At 39.0% G+C, this 21,139-nt stretch overlaps 2 protein-coding genes across 4 annotated transcripts in view; both read right to left on the bottom strand.

Moving 5' to 3' along the window:
- The window catches only part of LOC134819166 (uncharacterized), a 93,306-nt gene that overhangs the window by 33,088 nt on the left and 39,079 nt on the right, over positions 1–21,139 (bottom strand). The gene's annotated exons all lie outside the window — the stretch shown is intronic.
- LOC134819457 (uncharacterized) lies at positions 615–2,664 on the bottom strand. The gene is made up of 4 exons (XM_063829414.1): positions 2,446–2,664; positions 2,185–2,302; positions 1,782–1,868; positions 615–1,590 (listed from the first exon to the last, which is right to left on the bottom strand). Exons 1-4 carry the CDS (start codon positions 2,560–2,562, stop codon positions 794–796), a joined length of 1,119 nt encoding a protein of 372 aa, XP_063685484.1. The 5' UTR covers positions 2,563–2,664; the 3' UTR covers positions 615–793.

Raw genomic sequence — 21,139 nt, 5'->3', positions numbered from 1 at the left:
GAACAAAACAAAATAATGTGAGTTGAAGGTAGCGACAATAATTCTATCATTTCTTCCAGGACAAGGATGAGGAAGGAGTACCTGAGGGCAAAAAAGGCGGGAATGTCAACAAAGAGAGACGACCAAGCATGATGGACAAATTCTTCGGCGGAAATGACAAGGACAAGAAGAGCGAGAAGAAGAAGAGGAACACTAACACTGGTTCAGTGCAGGGGTCTGAGGGGTTAAAGGAGGAAACGGTTTCTAATGTTAACGCTGAGGGTGTGGTGGCTGAATAGTAAATAGGGTGTGGTGGCTGAATAGACTGCAGATGGGTCAACATAACTTATCTCAGTTTCTTCTTCTCACCTAGAGGGCACTAAAGAATAGTTATGTTGGATGTTTTTAATGGTTCTAGTCAGCTCGTTTCAGGCATTGGGAAATACTTTAACTCTTTTTTGTTTTCAACGTTTCATTTGTAGCGTCATGGTGCTTGTGACACTGATATTCCTTATGGATGTTGTCAATACTAAGGTAGCAAGTTTTCACCATCATGAAGTTTTTCTTTATCGTTATCTGCCATACATGAATTTGTTGATATTCTTTATTGTCGAAAAGAGAGTTAAAGTCAATAATTTGTAGTTATTCTTGTACTTTAAAGTACATAAATATTTACGATTTAAATTAAACATTACTATCACAATCGTTTTAACTTAAAATTCCCATTCAAAAAATTTCAAATAATTAAATAATATTTCTGCTTCAAATTGAGTTCAATCATTAGCCAGGCCTAGAAAAAAATAAAACAAAAAATCTAACACACCTCGCCCGATTCATCATCAAGCACACCAGTTGAATCATCAACAGTAAGTACATCCTCCTCTACCTTAGCTTTCTCACCAAACCGCCTCCTGTACTGCGATAAAAGTCCAGTATCAGGAACATACAAGCTGAGGTAGCTGTGAACAGACTTTACTACAGCTCTAATCACAGCATCCACATATCTTCTGGAGGGTTCCACTTCCATCTCACCGGAGAACAGGATAAAGGGAGAGACAGAGCAGTTGATCCAGGTCACACAGACCAGGGAGATGAAGAACTTGAAGAGGAGGTCGTCAGTGCTGGAGCCAGAGATGAATCTGGTGGCGATGATGGCAAGGATGACGGAGACAAGGCCGCATATAAAGAGACTTGTGGCGAGACAGAGGATTTGTTCCATGGCATCAGAAATGGAGTCGTTATTCTGCGGCGGTACTGACTTGTCCATAATATTCTTTTCCTCCTCATTTTCTATGATAACCATCTCATCTTTACTGTTCACTTCAGCCGCCTCAATCTTGCCAGACTTCTTTTTAGAAAACACTCCTTTAAAACCATCAAAAATACCAGCGGGATTGATCTCAAATAAGATCCACGCCTGCATGAGCCAGGGAAGGAGGAAGGGTATCATAACAAAGACACCCCAGCTTTTCAAGTCAGCGGAGTCGTGACTGTCAAAGGTCCAGCCGTAAATACCCAGCATGTGTGTCAGCACTAGCACGGTAAAGTAGAGCCAGGTAGCTCCAATAAAACCATAGGTTACGTTTATTGTTACTTCTCTCCGGGAACCTTCTGTAAAACGGAAGTTTAAGAATTTATAATACAACACTATTTCATTCACAAGCGAAATTAAAAGATTTTGAAAAAGAATAAAAATCATTTACTAAGGAAAAACATTATAAAAATGATTGTGAGGCACTTACAAAGTAAGTTTCGGAAGAAATTAAAAAGCATGAAAATACTGAGCTTGAGGGAGCACTTACCCAGCCGCCGTTGGTTAGAATGGAACCAGAGAACTATAGTTAACGCCCAGGAGGAGGCACTTAGGGAACAGAGCGTCATGTTCCAACCTGTTGAGAACATCACACAATCAAAATCCGAGGTTTCATGATCTTGTTTCCAGTATTTCTGATGTTCTTTCCCGGTCAAACTCGGGTAAGGACAAAATGAAACTTGACAATTTAATCTGGTAACATTCTGTCCTTACCCGAGACTGATTAGAAAACATCAAAAATCTTGAGCACAAGATCAGTCAAGAACATATACCCAACAAATACCCTCAGGAAATCTCTCAGAAACATATTGATAACTAAATACAATTACAAATTATTAGTTGACGAAGAAGAGAACTAAAAAGCAAAGAACGCTCACACTAAAATCCCATACCTGTGGATTTCTCGTAGTTGTCGTCACTACAAAAAGTGTCTGACCCATAGAGAGCATTTTCAAAGGTGGCAGCTGAGAGGTAGTAGGACGCCAGCAGGTTACAAAACGCTAGATTACTCTGAGGGGCCGGGGGAGATTCAGATAACGTTGAAAATAATCATGAACCAAATACATTTAACATATTATGAGATCTTGAGGAGCAGATTAGGGCGGGTAAAATTTAAAAACATGTTATCTCATCAGCTGACGAAGCTTTTTTACCTGAAGCAAGGTCTTAGCAGTGAGCTGATGTCGGTGTACAACGAAAATAGAAATAACATACAAATTTGTACAACAAAGAACAACACAAATAAACGTCACCAGGAACTCAGCCAACATTTCTTAAACGGAGTATAATCTCAAAAGTAATCTTAACACAATTAACAATAAAGACTGTAGTTACAAACAGACCCTCTCAAATTTAACTATACACACTGTTACGCTGATATATACACAGTGTGGAGAGTAAGAGAGAGTAGCATGGCATCATGGGATAGTGTGCGCACCATGTGTTTATTCTATAACAGTGCAGAGTTGAGAAATATATTTCCTTGCAATTGGCATGATTGTCACCATTATTGTACTTAATGTACATCTTTGAGGCTCAAAACCTCAATAATTTATTATATTTATAAAAATTCGTTAGATGTAAGATGGTATTTTAGTATTTCGATAGTATTTCAGAGCAATACAATCGGGAATTGAATTTTTTACGGCAGCCTGATTGTTTCTATAATCGATTTTGGATAAAAGTACTGCATCAAACTATTTTTACAGTTTCCTGTGGTTTCAAAATGAACCATTCCTTTAGGTGACCAACTGTGGAGGGAGACAAACTTTGCACAAAATTGTGTTGATATATATTATATATAAACATACATGAAAAGTAGTGGTATATACTATAGAACCATAAAAATTGAAGTTTAAATTGAGCAGGCCAGGTCATGAGAATAAATAGGAAGTATGTCTCCCACACGTTAAATGTTGAATGCATAACATATAATAGTTTTAGTTTTCCTACAGTCCAAGAATACATCAACCTTTTAAAAATACGCATGATGTACCATGTACGTCCAAATGAAACACCGAAAAAACACGTGTTTATATAAAATAATACGGATCATGATTGCGGCATATTTGGAACTCGACGTTTACCAGGTGGTTTTCATTGAAATTTAACCGGACAGAATAGAATAACTTATATTGAATCTGATAACTAAATGATTTCCTCAACGTTCATCATAAATTGTTACAAATTAAGTATGTGTAATCTGGGATGTGGTTTACCCAAACTTAGTATTGACTGTTAAAAGACAAAAAGTCCTTTAATATTATTATGAACGTGTTAGAAGAATTGGAATTTCAACTCACTATAAATATGTTATTGCCTCCAAATCCCAATCCGAGGACCTAATTTCAGAACTGGGTTTCAATGTGAGGGTTGTGTAGATTTTTCCATCAAACGAGGTAAAATTTCATTAATTCTGAATTGATAATCATTATCGGTTTTTTTTTCTAAAGCAATATAACAAAGACTCATTGTCTATTATTCTCCAATATAGCCAATCTTCTTGATTAGAATGGAATTACAAATTAGCGGAAATTATACATTTCGACTTGGAAAATGTATTTATACATCGGCCTGGCATTTCTCGAGGTACCAGGTTCGATTCCCGACTCTGTCACTAGCCGTGGGGTGAGCGTCGTCGAAGCTCAGCTAAGGATCCTGAGTGGTCTATGCAGCCCCCCGGTCCACTCAGCCGAATACTCGAGAAATCGGGTGTGAGGGTTAAATGAGGAGCTACACATTGCAGCTAAGTCTCGGGCGAAGAAAGTAAGAAAGCATGGTACACACTACCTTCTTACCTTAACCGTCACTGGCCTAATGTATAATTGAATCCTTCGGCTTCCTGTAATTGGCTGGTTACACTTGTGTAACAATGTGGCTGTTGGAATGTTGAAAGTAAAATAAGTGATGAGATTTATTTTTAAAAAAAGTATAATATACAGTACAGTGACATCTTGAGACAATAAAGATCCTATAATAAACAAACTAGGGGCACGGAGTGCAGTACAGAAAACATGAAATCCGCACTGTCCCAAAAAAAATGATTTTTATGCGATGGAAAATATGCGTGGAGACATTCCAAAATGTATCCAGCCACTGTATCAGCCACTGGAATCAGAATCTAGCTACAAGCCAATCTCCAATGTTCAAGTCTACACACGGTTTTGCTTTTTCCCAGTCTCTCACTTGAAGCAACCACTTAACCAACTCAGAATGTGTTAACAATGACTTTCCATCACGTAATTTCCCTCTTTTGACATTGTAAAAGTTGATGTCTTCTGGTTTTATCACATCGTGGAGGTGTACTCCACTGAAGAGGTTATAGGTATCATCTCCTCTAAATAGTCTGTAATCTTCATAAATAGCAGAAAAAGATGAAAAACGATGTTTGATTCTACGTTGAATGATAAACCCACAGTTTTCATTATTGATGCAGTCGGTGACACCTGGATGTTTCACTTTAAACACATGTTTGAACTCCGGATATTTGTTGTTCCCCAGGAAATTATTGATAGATTGAACCACCACAGAATGCATATAATCTTCTCCCTCTATGTGTATATTATCGTACACTGAAGATAGTTTCTCGCTGTTCCTTATCATTTCTAGTACTTCTATGAACTGGTGTTTTGTTTTGTAATCACTATAGTTCAGAGCAGATATGTTCATGTCTATATATTGTTTGGATACTTTCTGTAATGGGCTCACATCACACAAACTTTCCAAACTCTCTACAAATTCCTTTGTTTCTATGTAGTATAGTGCCCAAGCTCTTCTTAATAATATTTCTATCACAGAGTACATGCTTCTGATTTGTCCTTCAGTAACAGAAGAGGTGATCTCCCTCAAAGAATTGCACATATTTAGAGGACTCCATTCCTCTATATATCCTTCTCTATAACTGGAAGAAAAATCGGTTGGATTCCAAGTGAAAGCTTCTGCTTCAGATATAGGAAAAGGGACCTTTTTGCGATAACCTGCCTCCCTGGTAGCCCTGTTCGTCAGCTTCAGTACCATTCTAAGATCTTCTTTTGTCAAACCTCCCATCTCTGACAATCTCTCCGAAACTTCGTTATACAGCTGGTCATGTTTCTCCAGGCAAAGTGACAAATTAATCTTTTGCAACAAGTATTTAGTACGATCATCCAGATGTTCTTGACTGTTTATACGTTCAAGTATAAACTCCAGAAATACCTTGGGGCTGCAACCAGCTAGATACAGCAAGAACTTCAACTGATCGTTGCTGAGTTGATCGTAGTTATCTCCCATGTATTGAGATAGGAATTGAGAGTTGTCCCTGAAACGCACCTTTAAAATCAGTGTCTCCATAAGCCTGGTTACACTCCACTTTTTGTGAATGTAGAAACACTCCTCAAAAAGGAAAAACATTGAGTCATAATTTATTTCAACTTCTACATTGTTGATTTTTTCTAAGAGCCAATCCCTGCATGATTTGATGAGCCACGTAACATCGAAGACGGTCGAAATCTTGTGTAATTCTTTAAAAACTGACTCTTCAATTTGTTCCACCTTTTTGTCTTCTAACACTGTAAGAAACAATTCAACAACATTTGGGGTAAAGTCTGTCATGTCATGTTCGGACTGATAGCATTCCAGAATGATGAAGGCGAACACACTGCTATTGTCAACAAGCAACTGTTTGCTTACTAGAATAGGATCCATGTCTTTGAACGTTAATACCATACTGTTCCTAACGGTTATTACAATGTTGCTCTGCGGTCGTGCCATTCCCTGTAACGAATAATGAATATAGTAGCAGTTTTTTTATCATGCCAGTGATGTTAATAATATAAAGCAAAAGTCCGACTCTTTTATTCCTAATACAATTTATCTGGGGGATGTAGCGACTAAAGTTGCGCTTTACAAAAATATCAACCGAAAAAAAGATCAACCGACAAAATAAAAGACAAATATGAAGTTCATTTAATTATAGGTGACAGTTGCGTCTACTCACTTTTAACACAATATGACCTGTGCTAACATGTTATGACCCGTGAACAATCGTGAACAATCGGACAGAACTCAAATTATTGGATAATTGAAAAAAATAATAATAAAGTCGTGGTGGGTCACAAAAAAGTTTTAAAAATATATTTGTGTCTAGTGCAAATATGCAGCTACACTGTCCAAAATATAATGGAAAAACTCAAACATGCAGCAAGTGACAAAAGTTGGTTTGTGAGGGTACGGAGTCACTGATAGCAATAAATATTCTTAAATTAACAAATATAAATAAAAACTGTTAAAGAAATGGGCTGATACTGTCCACAATGATTCATAGAAAATAAATTATTGGTTCTTTCCAATAAGAACTTGGAAATAACGATGTTACTATAATGGATGTTGGTGCAGGTCGGTGCAAGCTCCATAGTATCTCAGCTCAGTATTCATATCATCGTTCTTTGTATCAGTAGGGTATAGATAAGGGTTCTGTATAGAGGCGAGCACATTTAATTGAATCATCGTAATTGAATGAACTAAGGCAATGTTAATTGAATCATACACTCGTAATTGAATGAACTAAGGCAATGTTAATTGAATCATACACTAGTAATTGAATAATGTGATACTATCTGACAAAGTTAATTGATTCATACACTAGTAATTGAATAATGTGATACTAGCTGGCAGTGTTAATTGATTCATACACTAGTAATTGAACAATGTGATACTAGCTGACAAGTTAATTGATTCATACACTAGTAATTGAATAATGTGATACTAGCTGGCATTGTTAATTGATTCATACACTAGTAATTGAACAATGTGACACTAGCTAGCCAATATGAACGGATAACGTCTGTCACGTGACTTGTAAGGGTGTTTGATACTCTTCTTATCAAATTATTAATGTTATTGTGTACGTCACGTGATTTGCAAGTGTAGATGAAGTTCTGTACGTGATCAAATTAATGTTATCGTTTACGTGTGATGATTATATTTGTTACATTGAAGTTGAGTAGTGAATGAGACACGTGATTTTAGAGATAAAACACCATGTACTTTGAGTTAACCTGTGTTGACGCATCGAATTAACATACTTAAGTAGATTCTGCAAAGTTGCACTGTATTTGATATACTAACGTTCTGTAGCTCTAGATCTATCTCTCACCGAGATCTAATACTGTGATGACACATGATCATACAGTGTTCTGCAAAAACAAATAAACTCATCAAATTAATGTAACGTTATTTAAATATATTTGATATGATAAGATATGTAATGATTGGAATTTCAGGTAAACCCGTTCTCAAAAAACTACAGAACACTTCGCAATGATAAAATTTAACATGCAATATAATAATAATGGCAAGGATGCCAGCAATGGTGCCTCTCAAAGTCTCAATTTAGAAAGCGGGTCTTGAAAAAGTTGACCTCTACTTGATAAAAGCAGATCTTACCCATGTCAAAATGAATATATGCAGTGAAATGTGATATTTTGAAGTCAAACATGACTTTTGGCATTCATTTTTTGTCACGGCAAATATAGAAAATGGAGTTTTCTTAGTGTTTAGTGTATGCTAGTCAAGCTCTAGTCACGAAGCACGAACGGCAGGGCGTACCGTAAGGTAGAAATGAAACGAGTATATTAAAATGGATAATTAATTAAAAGGAAAAGTAACACAAAGTGAACGTCAACAGATAAAAACTTCCAAGTGTTCGCTCCAAACAATTGACGTGAATATAGATCACTCGACGTGTCTAATCACAAAAGATAGTGCTCAGTCAGACTGGCTATCGTCAATTAGAATCCCTTAAAATGATTAAGGGGCAACTAAGAAGTGAGCTCTCCACATTCGGCTCTCTGGGTATACTCTCAAAACTTCGTCACGCCACACTGCGTGACGGCACAACGCATTTGCTTGTACCACGTGACACGCCGTCTCGCCAATGAGCACTCCACTAGCAGTCACCCTGCGTCCGCGAGGACCAACCACAGGTCTGGCTGTTAGTCAGGTGCAAAGTGAGCGGACGGCTCGTTTCAGACAGTTAGTCTGACAGTAGGTCTGCCAGCCAACCGACTTACACTCAAAATGTGTAACTCCCAAATACGAACATATAAAACATTGGTTATTATATACCCGGAAATACATACTAAATTATACGTCCCTTAAACGTTATTCTAAAACTAAGATATCCTAAAAGATATCTCTAAATACCATATTACAACATCTCTACCCAAAAATTTTTTTCGAATATTTTAAAACAATAAAATAATCGTCCTTTTCAATAAATCAATTTAAATTTCAATGCTCCCACGCATCAAAAGTCCAAAACTTAAAAATAAGTCAAGTCTCAAAAATAAAATACACGGCCCTAACCCTGTGCATTAAATTTAAATCCTCAAAATTCTAAAGTTAAAACTGAATTTGACTTCCACAAATCTTTCAAAACTATTATACAGTAATATGATCTGGTAGACAGTGGTCCGCAGACAGTGGTCCGCAGACAGTGGTCCGCAGACAGTGGTCCGCAGACAGTGGTCCGCGGACAGTGGTCCGCGGACCGTGGTCGGGCTATCTCGATACTGCCAAACTTTCCAAAACTTTCAAATACTTCCCTTTTGCACCAAGTTGTAGAGTCTTTGGTGTTGAGTCTTCCTCATTTGATAGAGATGTATCGAATCTCTAAATCTTCTTTGACAAGCAAACAAAGAAGTCAAAATAAATTCGAAAGTCTCTACGTTTCCGCCACTAAAGCAGCCCTGAACGGTTCGTGTTGCGAGTAAAGATCCTAATATCCCTATCAGTAATATTCTGAAAGATAACGTGTTATACCTAAGTAAGGTACGGTTCCACTGCTAAATACTAAGTAGAAAGTCTAGCTAAGTGAGTAAGACTATACTGTTCTGAAACTAGATTCCAGAAGTAAGTGTACTTCCCTATCCGGGCATCTCCTCGTCTTCTACTGGTTGAAGAGTTTTATAAGATCCGTAACTAGTCTAACGTTGTATCCTAGACGATCAGGTTGTCTCCGTTCCTCAGGTCTCCTAGTGTTATATCTGCGCTCCTCCCTCGGAGGGCTCTGTCTTCTTAGATCCACAGGAGAAAGCGATCCTGTTGTGTCAATGTCGTGCCCCACTGTATCATATGACATAGAACTGTTAGGGCCCATCGTTCCTTCACTAACAACCGGACTCGATGATCTTCTAGCGGCCTATCTTTCTCTAGCCGGAGTGAAAAATTCTGCAGAATTATCAACTGTTTCTACACTATCGCCTGAGGGAATGTTATGTGTGAGAGGTGTTACAGTACTAAAACTAGGATTAGTAGAATTCATATCTAGTTGTACAGGACTATTTACAACCCTAGGAGTGGAACTTAAACTAGGTTGTTTATAAATGCTAGCTGCACCATCCCTCTCCGGACGAAACCTCTTCGGATGAACCTCTCTTCTCCTTGCTACAACTGGTGCTCTTCTCAGTTGAAAATCTATCTCCTCTTCACTGTCACTATCGGAATAATCTACAAATCGGTCCGATGATTCCATTTTCAACTCAGCTTCCTTGCTCACAGTTTTCGGCACTGTAGGACTAGTCTCTAGTTTTTTAGAAAATCTGTTCCTGACATACCGTTTTAACTTACCAATGTTAAACACCTTCCTTTCTCCATCAGGCAAATCTAAACAGTACAAGTGATCGTTTATCTTCTTAGAGATCTTATACGGGCCAACCCAACGAGGACCGAACTTGTGCTTTGGACAATTTATCAAAACAAACGCTTCCTCACCTTCCTCAAAGAATGGTCCCTTAACGTGCTTATCGTGATATCTCTGTGCATAGCAAAAATCACGCTCAGCCTGGACCCTCACCTTCCTGGTGATAAACTTGAGATTCTTGTACAGCTCGTACGCTTCAACATCAAACTCATTCTCCTTCATAGGCTCTAGCTCGAAATCCTTACGATTCTCAGCTAGCAGGCTTAAAGGTGTGTTTAACTCACGACCAAACACCAACCTGTTGCTAGAATAACCTGTGTGCCGATTTCGCAACGAGTTAAGTACAAAGACCACTCTAGATAACCAAAGATCCCAATCCTGGTATCGTCCCGGTGGTAAGCTGGTTCTCAGAGCAGTATTCAACCGACGGTTTGCTCTCTCAACTCTACCTGTACTACGAGAAACGTACGGTTGGCCATGAATGTACTTGCAATCCAATGCTTGAGCTATGGTCTCGAAATACTTAGCTCTAAACCCCGGATGATTATCAGCCATCATGAACCTAGGCTGGCCAAAACGATCAATCCAAAACCTACGAATCAAGGACACGCTCTCCTTAGCTGTCTGGGTCTTAGTAGGAATAGCTACCACATAATTTGACCAACAATCAGTTATAGTCAAAATATACTTATAACCTCTAGGTGTAGCACCAACCTTCTCAGGAACTATATGATCGAAACAAATTGCTGAGTTAAATGAGTGGAACAATATGTGCTTGAGGGGTGCCTTATTGTACGCCTGAGGTGGCTTACTTGCTGCACACTTGCAACATGCTGCGATCCACAATTTGAAACATTCACCCATTTTCGGCCAGTAGAAATGTCGTTTACAGACCTCAAGACAATTTTCTACTCCAGCATGTGCAGTCTCCTGGTTATGCACCATGTCCAGGACAGATTCATGCAAGGATTCGGGGACTATGATCAACTCTCTACTTCCCTCCGGATCCCTCACTTCAGTCCAACGTCTCCTAAGTATCCCGTCCTTGATACTTATAAGATCAAACTGTTTCCAATAACTCAACAGTTCCTGAGGCAGTTTACTAGTCTGAATTGCAACAGGTTTCTCACCCTTGGTAACCCAGCTGTAGACCTGGTTTAAAATATCATCATCCTTCTGAGCCTGTTTAATCTGCTCATTGGTAGGATTAAGAAATTTGACCCCTCTCTCTAGTGAGCTTACATCACTAGTAACCGCTGAAACCATCTCCACTACTGATGCTTCCTCTGTAGGAATAGGATCAGCCTGGGTCAGACTACAATTGCAATGACGGCTATCAACCTCAGGCGTAATCTGAACAATGCTTACAATACTAGGGTCTTCACTATTTTCATCAAACAAGAACCCCGGAATCATACTGTCCTCAACACTCACCTCATTGCAAGATTCCTCAATCAGATTACTGCAATCATCATCAACCACAGTCTCGCTGCTAACCGGTACTTGCATCCTCTTAAACAGTGTCGGGTGTTTACATCTATAATGCTCACGTCTCACCCGGTTTACTCCTTCTAACGCAGCATCAAGACTAAAAGTGGAACTATGACCAATGCTCGCAACATTTTCTCGAGATTTACCATAAACCTGATACTTATACCGACTAAGTCCATCACACATCTGGTTACTCTTCCCCGAGATATGCTTCATGGTAAAAGTATAGTTAGCAAGCTCTTGAAGCTTCCTGATGACCGAAGATGACATTTTAGAAAATATTGTCGTAATGTTCAAGAGTGGCAGACAATCTGTGATAACCGTGAAGTTTTTAACGCCACGTAAGTAAACCGAGAAATGTTTCAGAGTCTGATATAAAGTCTCAAATTCAATCTGAGTTTGCGGCCATATCCGCTTGTGGTCCGGAACCTTACGAGAAAAGTACGCAATTACCCTCCTCTTACCTTTGATCCACTGAGTCAAAGTACCACCAAATGCGTGTTTAGAACCATCCAAAGTTACCTCATAACTATTTTCCGGATCACTAACCTCCGGGAATGCTAGGACAGGACTAGATATCAACATGTCACGTAACTTCTGAAATGCAATCTGGCAATCCTCGGTCCACTCGAATACCTTGTTCTTACGAAGTAACGCATAGAGCGGACGTGCTATCTCGGAATATCCCTTGCAGAACTTCTTGGAATAATTCAACATGCCTAAAACTGATTGCAATTCAGCTCTATTACTGGGAGGTTCTAGACTCTTAATATGCTCTATACGAGAGTCGTTCATCCTGACTCCTTCCTTAGTTAGAGTAATACCGACATATTCGACCTCCTCACGTAAAAATCTGCACTTACGAGGTGTTAGTTTCAGATTACCCAACCTTAGACGAGCAAAGAGTACTGACAGTATCTGAATGTGAGACTTAACATCACGTGTGAATATCAACAAATCATCTATGAAGAATGCTAACGCATCTGATATACCCAGACCGTTTATCAACCGCATGACCATTCTAGTAAACGTAGCTGAACTAGATTTCAGGCCCATGACCATTCTAGCAAACTGATACCGTTTCTGATTGTGCATGAACGCCGTGACATGCCTGGATTCCTTGGTATACGGAACCTGGTGAAAAGATTTACTCAAATCCACTGTCGAATACAGATTCTTATCGCCCACTTTGTCTAAAATGTGGTTCAAGTTAGGCAGCTCCATCAAATCATCCTGAAGCTCTAAATTTACCATTCTCAGATCCGCAACTAATCTAGAGCGATCTCCTGATGGCACCAGGAAAAGGGGAGAATTAAAATTAGAGTGGTCAGGGCATTCCTCAACTACACCCGATCTAAGCAAACCTCTAATCTGTCTATCCATTTCCGGCTGCTGCTTAAACGGAATCCTTCTCGATGGAACCCATCTAGGCTTATAGTTATCCTTGAGCTGGAGATGTGCCTCAAAGAAATTACAACAACCTAAATCATGCTCTCCACTCGAGAAAACGGTTCTATACTCCCACACAGTCTCTCGAAGATCATTCTTGTCTTCCTCGCTAATCTTCAACTCGTCTAACTTTAACTGCTTGAAAAGACTCTCTCTATCCCATTCCTTAACTAGCGGCTCCTCGTCAGCTAGCTTGCTCACCTCTGGCACTGAACAATCAGATGATATCGCATTAACCGTTTCACAGGTTACTCTCATCACTCGCTCACCAAACTCTACTGGCTTCATCTTGCCCAGCCAGGTTCTCTTACTTATCTTCACAGGCTTATCTGTAGGATTCATGACTCTAACAGGGACCATGTTGTCCTCAGACCGTATGAGAGAGTGCGCTGTGAATATGCCAGTGCCTACAACCGTGTTAATATGAGGTTCTAACTGTCCATAAACGTCATCACGTTGACTTCTAGGTCGCAGCAATTTGCCTTGTATATGAGTGCCCGAGAGAGGTGGTATAATTACTGTCTCGTTGCATACTACCTTCATGCAGCGCTTAGTGGGTTTTGGAGGTGTTCTAAAACACGATGAACCCTTGTTAGTATACAGTAATCTATCCCTGGCATTAATATTGATCCCCTGATCAAACATCAAATCCATGCCTATCAGAACCTCTGCCTCATGAAATTCAGAAACAACAAACGTGTGTTCAAAAGATTTTCCGGCAATAACCACTGGAAGCTTAATCTGACCGAAAGTTTTTATGTCATTACCCGAAAAAGACTTAAGCTTGAGATTACACGATACAACCTTTTCAAACCTATCTATAAATCTGACAAATGATTCAGCAACTATAGAAATGGATGATCCCGTATCCACGAAGAAATTTGCTGATCTACCCGCACAATTTCCTCCAACCAAAATGCAGTTTCCCTTACTGCCACCAATCTCGTTACAATCTTCATAGTAACGTGTGTTTTTGACCGCGGGTGACCTCCTTTTAAATCTAGGGCCACCCTTTAGAAGTTTAAAGGCCCCTGATTTCGAGGTCTATATGCTCTGTTCCCACGATGCTGGCCATGACCATTCTGATATGCAGACCCTCTGTCTTGATATCTAACTCTATTCCCAGCAAATCTGCTCGGACAGTTTCTCTGAAAATGCCCACTATCACCACACTCCCAACAACCTTCTAACTGGGGGCGGACATTACGTGATCCCCGATTACTCGAACTACCCACGTAATTGCGAGCTGGCTGATAACGTGATTGACCAGGCGGGTTTCTACGATCATCATTCCTCATACCACCCCTAAAACTATTGCTAACTAGATTAGGAGTCCATGAATGGCCAGTGTGCTGGTTAACTCCCGACTGGGAAGGAGGACATTCAGGACGATAAATCTCCTGCCTAGTGTCCGTCATAACACGGTCCCGATTTTGCCCAGGTGCTGCAACTCTAGTTCTCTGGCCATTTAATTCAGAATTATTTACAGCGAAAATCGTATCCGGGGCCTGAGTGAAACCACCTGGTTCACCACCAACAGCTAACGCTATACGCTCAGTGTGGATTGCTAGTTTAACCGCCTCACTATAGGAATGTAACTGGGACTCATAAAGCTTAGTCCTTACAGCTATGTCACGAGCTCCTACAACCAGAACATGCATACAACTCTCGTCCCTTTTAGACTCGCAGTCATACCCAGCTTTCAAAGCAAGCTCCTCTATACGTGCAATGAACTGCTGGAGGTTCTCACTTGGTAACTGACGCAACGACATGAGCTCAGTTCTAAAGGCCCAAGATTGAGTAGAAGGAAACATCTCCTCTGAGTATCGCTTAACGAGAAGATCGATATTGCATTTCTCTTCCGGCCTGAGAGAGACTTTCTGCAGTGTTTCCCAAGTGGATTCACAACGAATGTATGACAACATGTACGTACTAACATCCGAACCACCACTATGCCCACATAGAATCAAATGCTCCTTGAATCGCCTGGCAAATTTGATGAAATTAGATCCAGTTTCAAAATAAGGAGGCTTGGGAGGCCTGGCACCTGTCAAATGTGGACCAGCTACTGAACTATTCAATGGGGTTATAATACTGTTACCAAAATCATCCTCGGTGTTCGCGTTTCTAAACTGAACCTGCTCGGATTTAATAACAGGATTCATAACGTGCACGTTCTCTTGAAATCTACTGCTAGAACTAGCTGGAGGGGCGTTAGTAACTGTGCTAACTGGCTTAGGCCGTGCATTATCAATCTTATCCTGCAGGCATTCTAAAGCTGAATGTAATTCCTTCAACTTATCTTCTAATTCGGAAATGCTATTGCTATCTGCACCAGGATCTAAACCCTCTATCTCCTTCATTATTTCATCAACGCTAGACTGAATCTTACCCCTTTCTAAAATCAACGTCGCCCACTCCATTTCAGCTGTATAACTATCACACATGCTAAAAAGTGAATCTAAATGTAAAAGTACACTTACAAATAGAGTAGATAAGTACTGGAACAGGCGTACTCTTCACGTTGCTGGAAAATCTTCTAGTCAAGACTTTACTTTGCTTTACTGGAACTGTAACTTCTACGTCTATCACTCCTGAGTAGATGTACGAAAAGTAAGGTTGCTAAAACTACGCAAATCTCACTGACAATCTAGGTAATAACGTACTGAAGTCTACAAGCGGCTGTAAACTAGGTGCTCGTCAAAACGATCGCACTCAACTGGAATATACAGGTACCACAAAATGTGTAGCAACACTTACCAAGTCTAGTAGGAAGTACTGAAGATCTCGAACAATCTCCACGTAATTCTTCTGCACTGCGATGTACACCGAACTTAGCTTATCAAATGAGAAACGTTAGGATCTTAAACGAAACTATACTGAATATAGGTGATACTAGAAGGATTACGAGCAAAAATAGCAACACTAAAAGTGGCCTCCAGATATAGAAAACGGAGTTTCTTAGTGTTTAGTGTATGCTAGTCAAGCTCTAGTCACGAAGCACGAACGGCAGGGCGTACCGTAAGGTAGAAATGAAACGAGTATATTAAAATGGATAATTAATTAAAAGGAAAAGTAACACAAAGTGAACGTCAACAGATAAAAACTTCCAAGTGTTCGCTCCAAACAATTGACGTGAATATAGATCACTCGACGTGTCTAATCACAAAAGATAGTGCTCAGTCAGACTGGCTATCGTCAATTAGAATCCCTTAAAATGATTAAGGGGCAACTAAGAAGTGAGCTCTCCACATTCGGCTCTCTGGGTATACTCTCAAAACTTCGTCACGCCACACTGCGTGACGGCACAACGCATTTGCTTGTACCACGTGACACGCCGTCTCGCCAATGAGCACTCCACTAGCAGTCACCCTGCGTCCGCGAGGACCAACCACAGGTCTGGCTGTTAGTCAGGTGCAAAGTGAGCGGACGGCTCGTTTCAGACAGTTAGTCTGACAGTAGGTCTGCCAGCCAACCGACTTACACTCAAAATGTGTAACTCCCAAATACGAACATATAAAACATTGGTTATTATATACCCGGAAATACATACTAAATTATACGTCCCTTAAACGTTATTCTAAAACTAAGATATCCTAAAAGATATCTCTAAATACCATATTGTCATAAAATTCGTGTTTAATACCACTTTAATGAAATATATTTGCCATTGACTTGATATTGGTCGCATAGCAAGCGATTTACAGCAACAACAGAAAATGGGAGGTCCTATTCTAAAAGTCACAGCATCCTTGGTTGGGTCTAGTCAGTCAGCACCCCTGGGTGGGCCTGTAACATTCCAAAAAGAAAAAACCTTACCTAAAACACTCAATTCAAAATATATTTACTAAAGTCCAAAGAACTTATTTCTAGCTGAATCAGTATTCTTTCTTTTAGATGTAGGGTTGACATAGACTGACACTGAGTCACTATCCATGTCGCTTGCTACGTCGTTATCCGAATCTGAAATCCTGTTAGATAATTTGATTGTGTTCAGCTGAGTAGATGCTGTTTCATTTATTTCATCGTTATCAGCTATAAGTTTTTGAAACTGTCTTAGCACTTTTTCATGTTTATTGATTGTCCATTCCATTTCTTCGTAGAAATCTCGTAGCTGATAAATGGCTGTTTGTAAATTCTCAATAGACGCATCGTGGTTATCTATATCATTTGGATCATGATCATGGATAAGAGGGTTTTCCGATGGTATACTGCATTGTATTTGTTCGTCAATATTTTCCGCTTCCGAATTGTTGCTAGATAAACTTGACGCATAAGGATGCACTCTGTAACGATGACTAGCCAAGCTTGAGGACGTTTTGTAACTTTTGTTGCACTTCTGACATTGGTGTTTTCGTGATTCCAATTCCATATATTAATGATTCGTCAAAACTTGCTGACTTTTTTTTGGCAAAACTAGTTAAATGCAGGCAATGTATGCTCTTGCTAACAATTAAAACAGATCAATTTTGTATAAGATTCGTTGTATTTATAGCTTTTAAAAAGATGTTATCCAAGAAAACAGATAATAACACAGCTTCACAATATTATATGATCATAATATAATCGTCATATGATCATCAAATGATTTTCCTACTCAACAATTTTGATGACTCAACTAATGGTGATATCATCACATTTTTATAATGATATGATCATCATATTATATGATCATCATATTATATATGATCATCATATGATCATCATATGACCGTCTTATGATTTTCGTTCTCAACAACCTTGTGAACAGAGACAAAAAAAAATGATGGGAGCAAATCTGACGCTGCCATAAGCTAGAAAATTTGAGGTTAGTGATCTGTAAATTACAAGTTACGTAAATAGATTCGTTAACATTGCGATGATATTAAGGTAAAAAATTTAGATAAATAAAAGATCGCAAAACAGTCTTGAACTATTTACTCATTATAAACACATGTATAGTTCATTGTATTTTATAATTCTTCCTCATTCACTTGGTCTGCTGCATGCATCAGATTCATCGGGGTAATGTCGTCAACAGTTCTATGGCAGGTGAATTCTTGTCGAAAGTGCGAAGATATCAGCTTGAAAGCTTCGCGAATCAGAGGATTAGATCTGCCTATGATACCCACTACCAACAGTATAGCTGCAATATACCAGTAGTTTATGCTATGAATCTCGAAGCTGGGGTTCCCAGTGCATTCTAAGTTAACTTTTTCCTCCACAAACTGGGGTGATATTAAAACGTAATCCTTAAAGTTCATTGCAGTGAAGCCGTCATCTTTCTTCATTTTCTTCATTATTTTATCATTAACTATGTGGTCCACCCAAGAAAAGCGGAAGCCTTTATCTGTTAGCTTCGTCTCGTAAATTGCAATACGATCTTCTTGTGCACATCGGAGGTGAAGAGTGCTGTTTACTCGAAATAAATGAGCAGTTTGATTTTCTCCTTCAAATATGAAATAATCTTGAGTAAAATTATCGTTCACTTTAAAGTCAACGGTGAACGAAAGGGTAGTAACTGTCACAAGTAACAAGGTAAAGTTCATTTTGTTTTGTTGCAGGGGTAACAACTGGAGAACACTGGTTATATTTATAGTATAGAGTAACGATTATACGAGTTTCGTGCAAGCTTTATTGAGTCATTGATGATTGAGAATAGATTTGCGTAAAAAGAAACTACAGTACCCTCACGGAAAGCTGGCATATCGAGCTTTATGTGTAATTTTAATACAGTTTCGACTTTCGAGCTTTTAGCTGTAGCTTTTCGCAAGCAGGATCTAATCACATTTCTATAATGATATGATCATCATATGATCATCATATGATCATCATATGATCATCATATAATCATCATATGATTTTAGTTCTCAACAACCTTGTGAACAGTGACCAAAAAAAATGATGGGAGCAAATCTGACGCTCACCATTTCTGTATTATATAATATATAAGATGTCAGCGCAATTTCTTAATTCTCCCGATGTTAGAATCAGTCAACAAAATATAATGTTAACGTAAGGGTAAAACAATATGCATGCATTTTCATTGTTCATTGGCCATTTTGTCCTCACTTTTCATCTGCTTGTTCGGTTACATCCATAAGAACCGTTGAGGTGATGTGTCGAAGATCATGTTGGGTCATCATTTGGTGAAAGTAAGACATAATTATCGTGAAAATTTCTCGAAATCGAGGATTTCTCCTGCTGATCATAGCACCAGTTATCACTATAGCCACAATGAACCAGTAGTTTACACCATGGAACTCGAAGCTGGGATTAACTGTGTAGTCTAAGTTTGTGTCCTCAAACTGGGGAGAAATTAAGACAAAATGATCAAAGTCCATCTCAGTGAAGTTTTCATCTTTCTTCGTTGCATTCATTGCTCGATTGTCAATCATGAAATCAAGCCACGAAAAGCGGAAGTGATCATCTGTTAGGCTTGCTTCATATAATGCAATCCGATCCTCTTGCATGCAGCGTAGATATAGTGTACTGTTTTGACGAAACAAATGAGCGGACTGATTTACACCTTCAAAAACAAAGAAATCTTGATTACTGTTCATTGTTTACTTTAAAACGCACGGTGAATGAAAGAGTAGAAACTGTCGCTAGAAGCAAGACAAAATTCATGTTTCGTTGATGTGAGTAAGCATCTGACGGACACCGGTTATATTTATAGCACCGAGTAGTGATTATACGAGTTTCGGGCAAGCTTTATTGAGTCGTTGATAATCGAGAATAGATTTGCGACTTGATTTCTTTTACTCAAAAGTAGCTTTTTTGCGTTGGTCCTAGATGCCGACTGAATTTTTTCCACTAAAGATCTTTGTTCGTCAGTTACCTTATCCCTTTGCGGTTGACAAATTGGTATAATACCATAACTCAGGGAGAAAAAAAGGTTTTGCAAGGTGGGAGATGATCTTGAACTAATGTGTCCCACTGATGATTTTTCACAAGACGTTGAATTTTAAAAATCTCTTCCATGGTAGTGCAATTAAAAATAGCCTTTATTAGAGGGTTTACATCCAAATCTTCATCGTCTTGAAGCGATTTGATATAATCCTTAAGTTTCTTGATTTTTTCTTGACAGTCCTTTTCCATCTCAGCCAACTCTGTTTTATGTTTTTTAACGATATCGTCAGCATCATCTACAAAACCTTTAATTGTTGCTTTAAGACGAGCGACTTCAGTCTCGCATTTTTCTTTTGCACTATTTAGTTCGTACTGTAATGTTTGCAACTCATCTTTGCAGAGACTATCTTTGACATCTTCCAGGTCGGATAGTTGCTTTTCGTGCCTTTTTTTGAGCAACTCAATTTGTTTGTTGTATTCCACCCGTTGAGATTCTAATCTGTTGCTTAGTTCCGATCTATGTTCCGACAACAAGCGATCGTTTTGCCGCTTGACTTTAATCTTGGCGTTTTTACCATCTCTGATGCAATCTTTGTAAAGCTGTCTATAATCTTTAGCTCTATCCCACCGATCCACAATTGTCAGTCCGGGATCTCTTTGATCATCACCATCACTGTCATCTTCATCTTTCACTTCATCGATAATTTTTAGGCCATCATCATTTTCATCATTTTTTGGTCGCTTTGCATCATATTCATCGATCACCGTAAGATCAGGATCTAATTGTGGGTCAGGTTTTTGATTACTAGAAGGATGATTTTTTCCACGATCGGAGCCCAATTTTCGTTTTCTACCCGAAGTTGCATCATTGTTATGCCCGTGATTAACCAGAACAAGACTGGGATTACCATGTACCGTTTTTTTGTGCATGTAAAGCTTGGCATTGCTTGTGAAGGATGATGTACAATACTCGCAAATTAAAGACATTATTTATGTATGTTACTTTGAGAACGTTCTCTATTTATACCATCGCGAAATTTAAAATTACCTTATTTCTCTGATGGACTTACAGGCGCTATATACAGATCCTAAATTTCATGCAGCCTTTACTGGCATTAATCGCTTCTACAAAGCTGTCAGGTCACGTGACCCCACCATCACCCTAACAGATGTTAAGAAGGCTTTGAGAGGAATTGATACGTACACCTTGCACAAGCCTGTTAGCAGACCTCCACTGTTTCGGAGAGTGTACACAAAAGGTATAAACTATCTTTATGAGATCGATCTGGTGGACATGAGCAAGTTCAAGAGCGAAAATGATGGACACACTTTTCTTATTTGCATCATTGACACCTTCAGCAAGCGAGCTTGGGTTTTCAAGCTTAAATCTAAAAGTG

The sequence above is a fragment of the Bolinopsis microptera genome, chromosome 8 (assembly GCF_026151205.1).
Source record: "Bolinopsis microptera isolate Bmic1 chromosome 8, MBARI_Bmic_1.0, whole genome shotgun sequence".
Lineage (NCBI taxonomy): Eukaryota > Metazoa > Ctenophora > Tentaculata > Lobata > Bolinopsidae > Bolinopsis > Bolinopsis microptera.
The sequence above is the reverse complement of the archived record's forward strand: the minus strand, read 5'-3'. Positions and strand labels throughout refer to the sequence as shown.

What these genes read in the sequence shown, in the direction of transcription:
- LOC134819457 (XM_063829414.1), bottom strand. Translation starts at nt 2,562, where the DNA reads ATGTTGGCTGAGTTCCTGGTGACGTTTATTTGTGTTGTTCTTTGTTGT. An exon ending in CTGCTAAGACCTTGCTTCAG is followed by an intron (nt 2,303 to 2,445) that starts GTAAAAAAGCTT and finishes CCGGCCCCTCAG; the next exon opens with AGTAATCTAGCGTTTTGTAA. An exon ending in CAACTACGAGAAATCCACAG is followed by an intron (nt 1,869 to 2,184) that starts GTATGGGATTTT and finishes TGTTCTCAACAG; the next exon opens with GTTGGAACATGACGCTCTGT.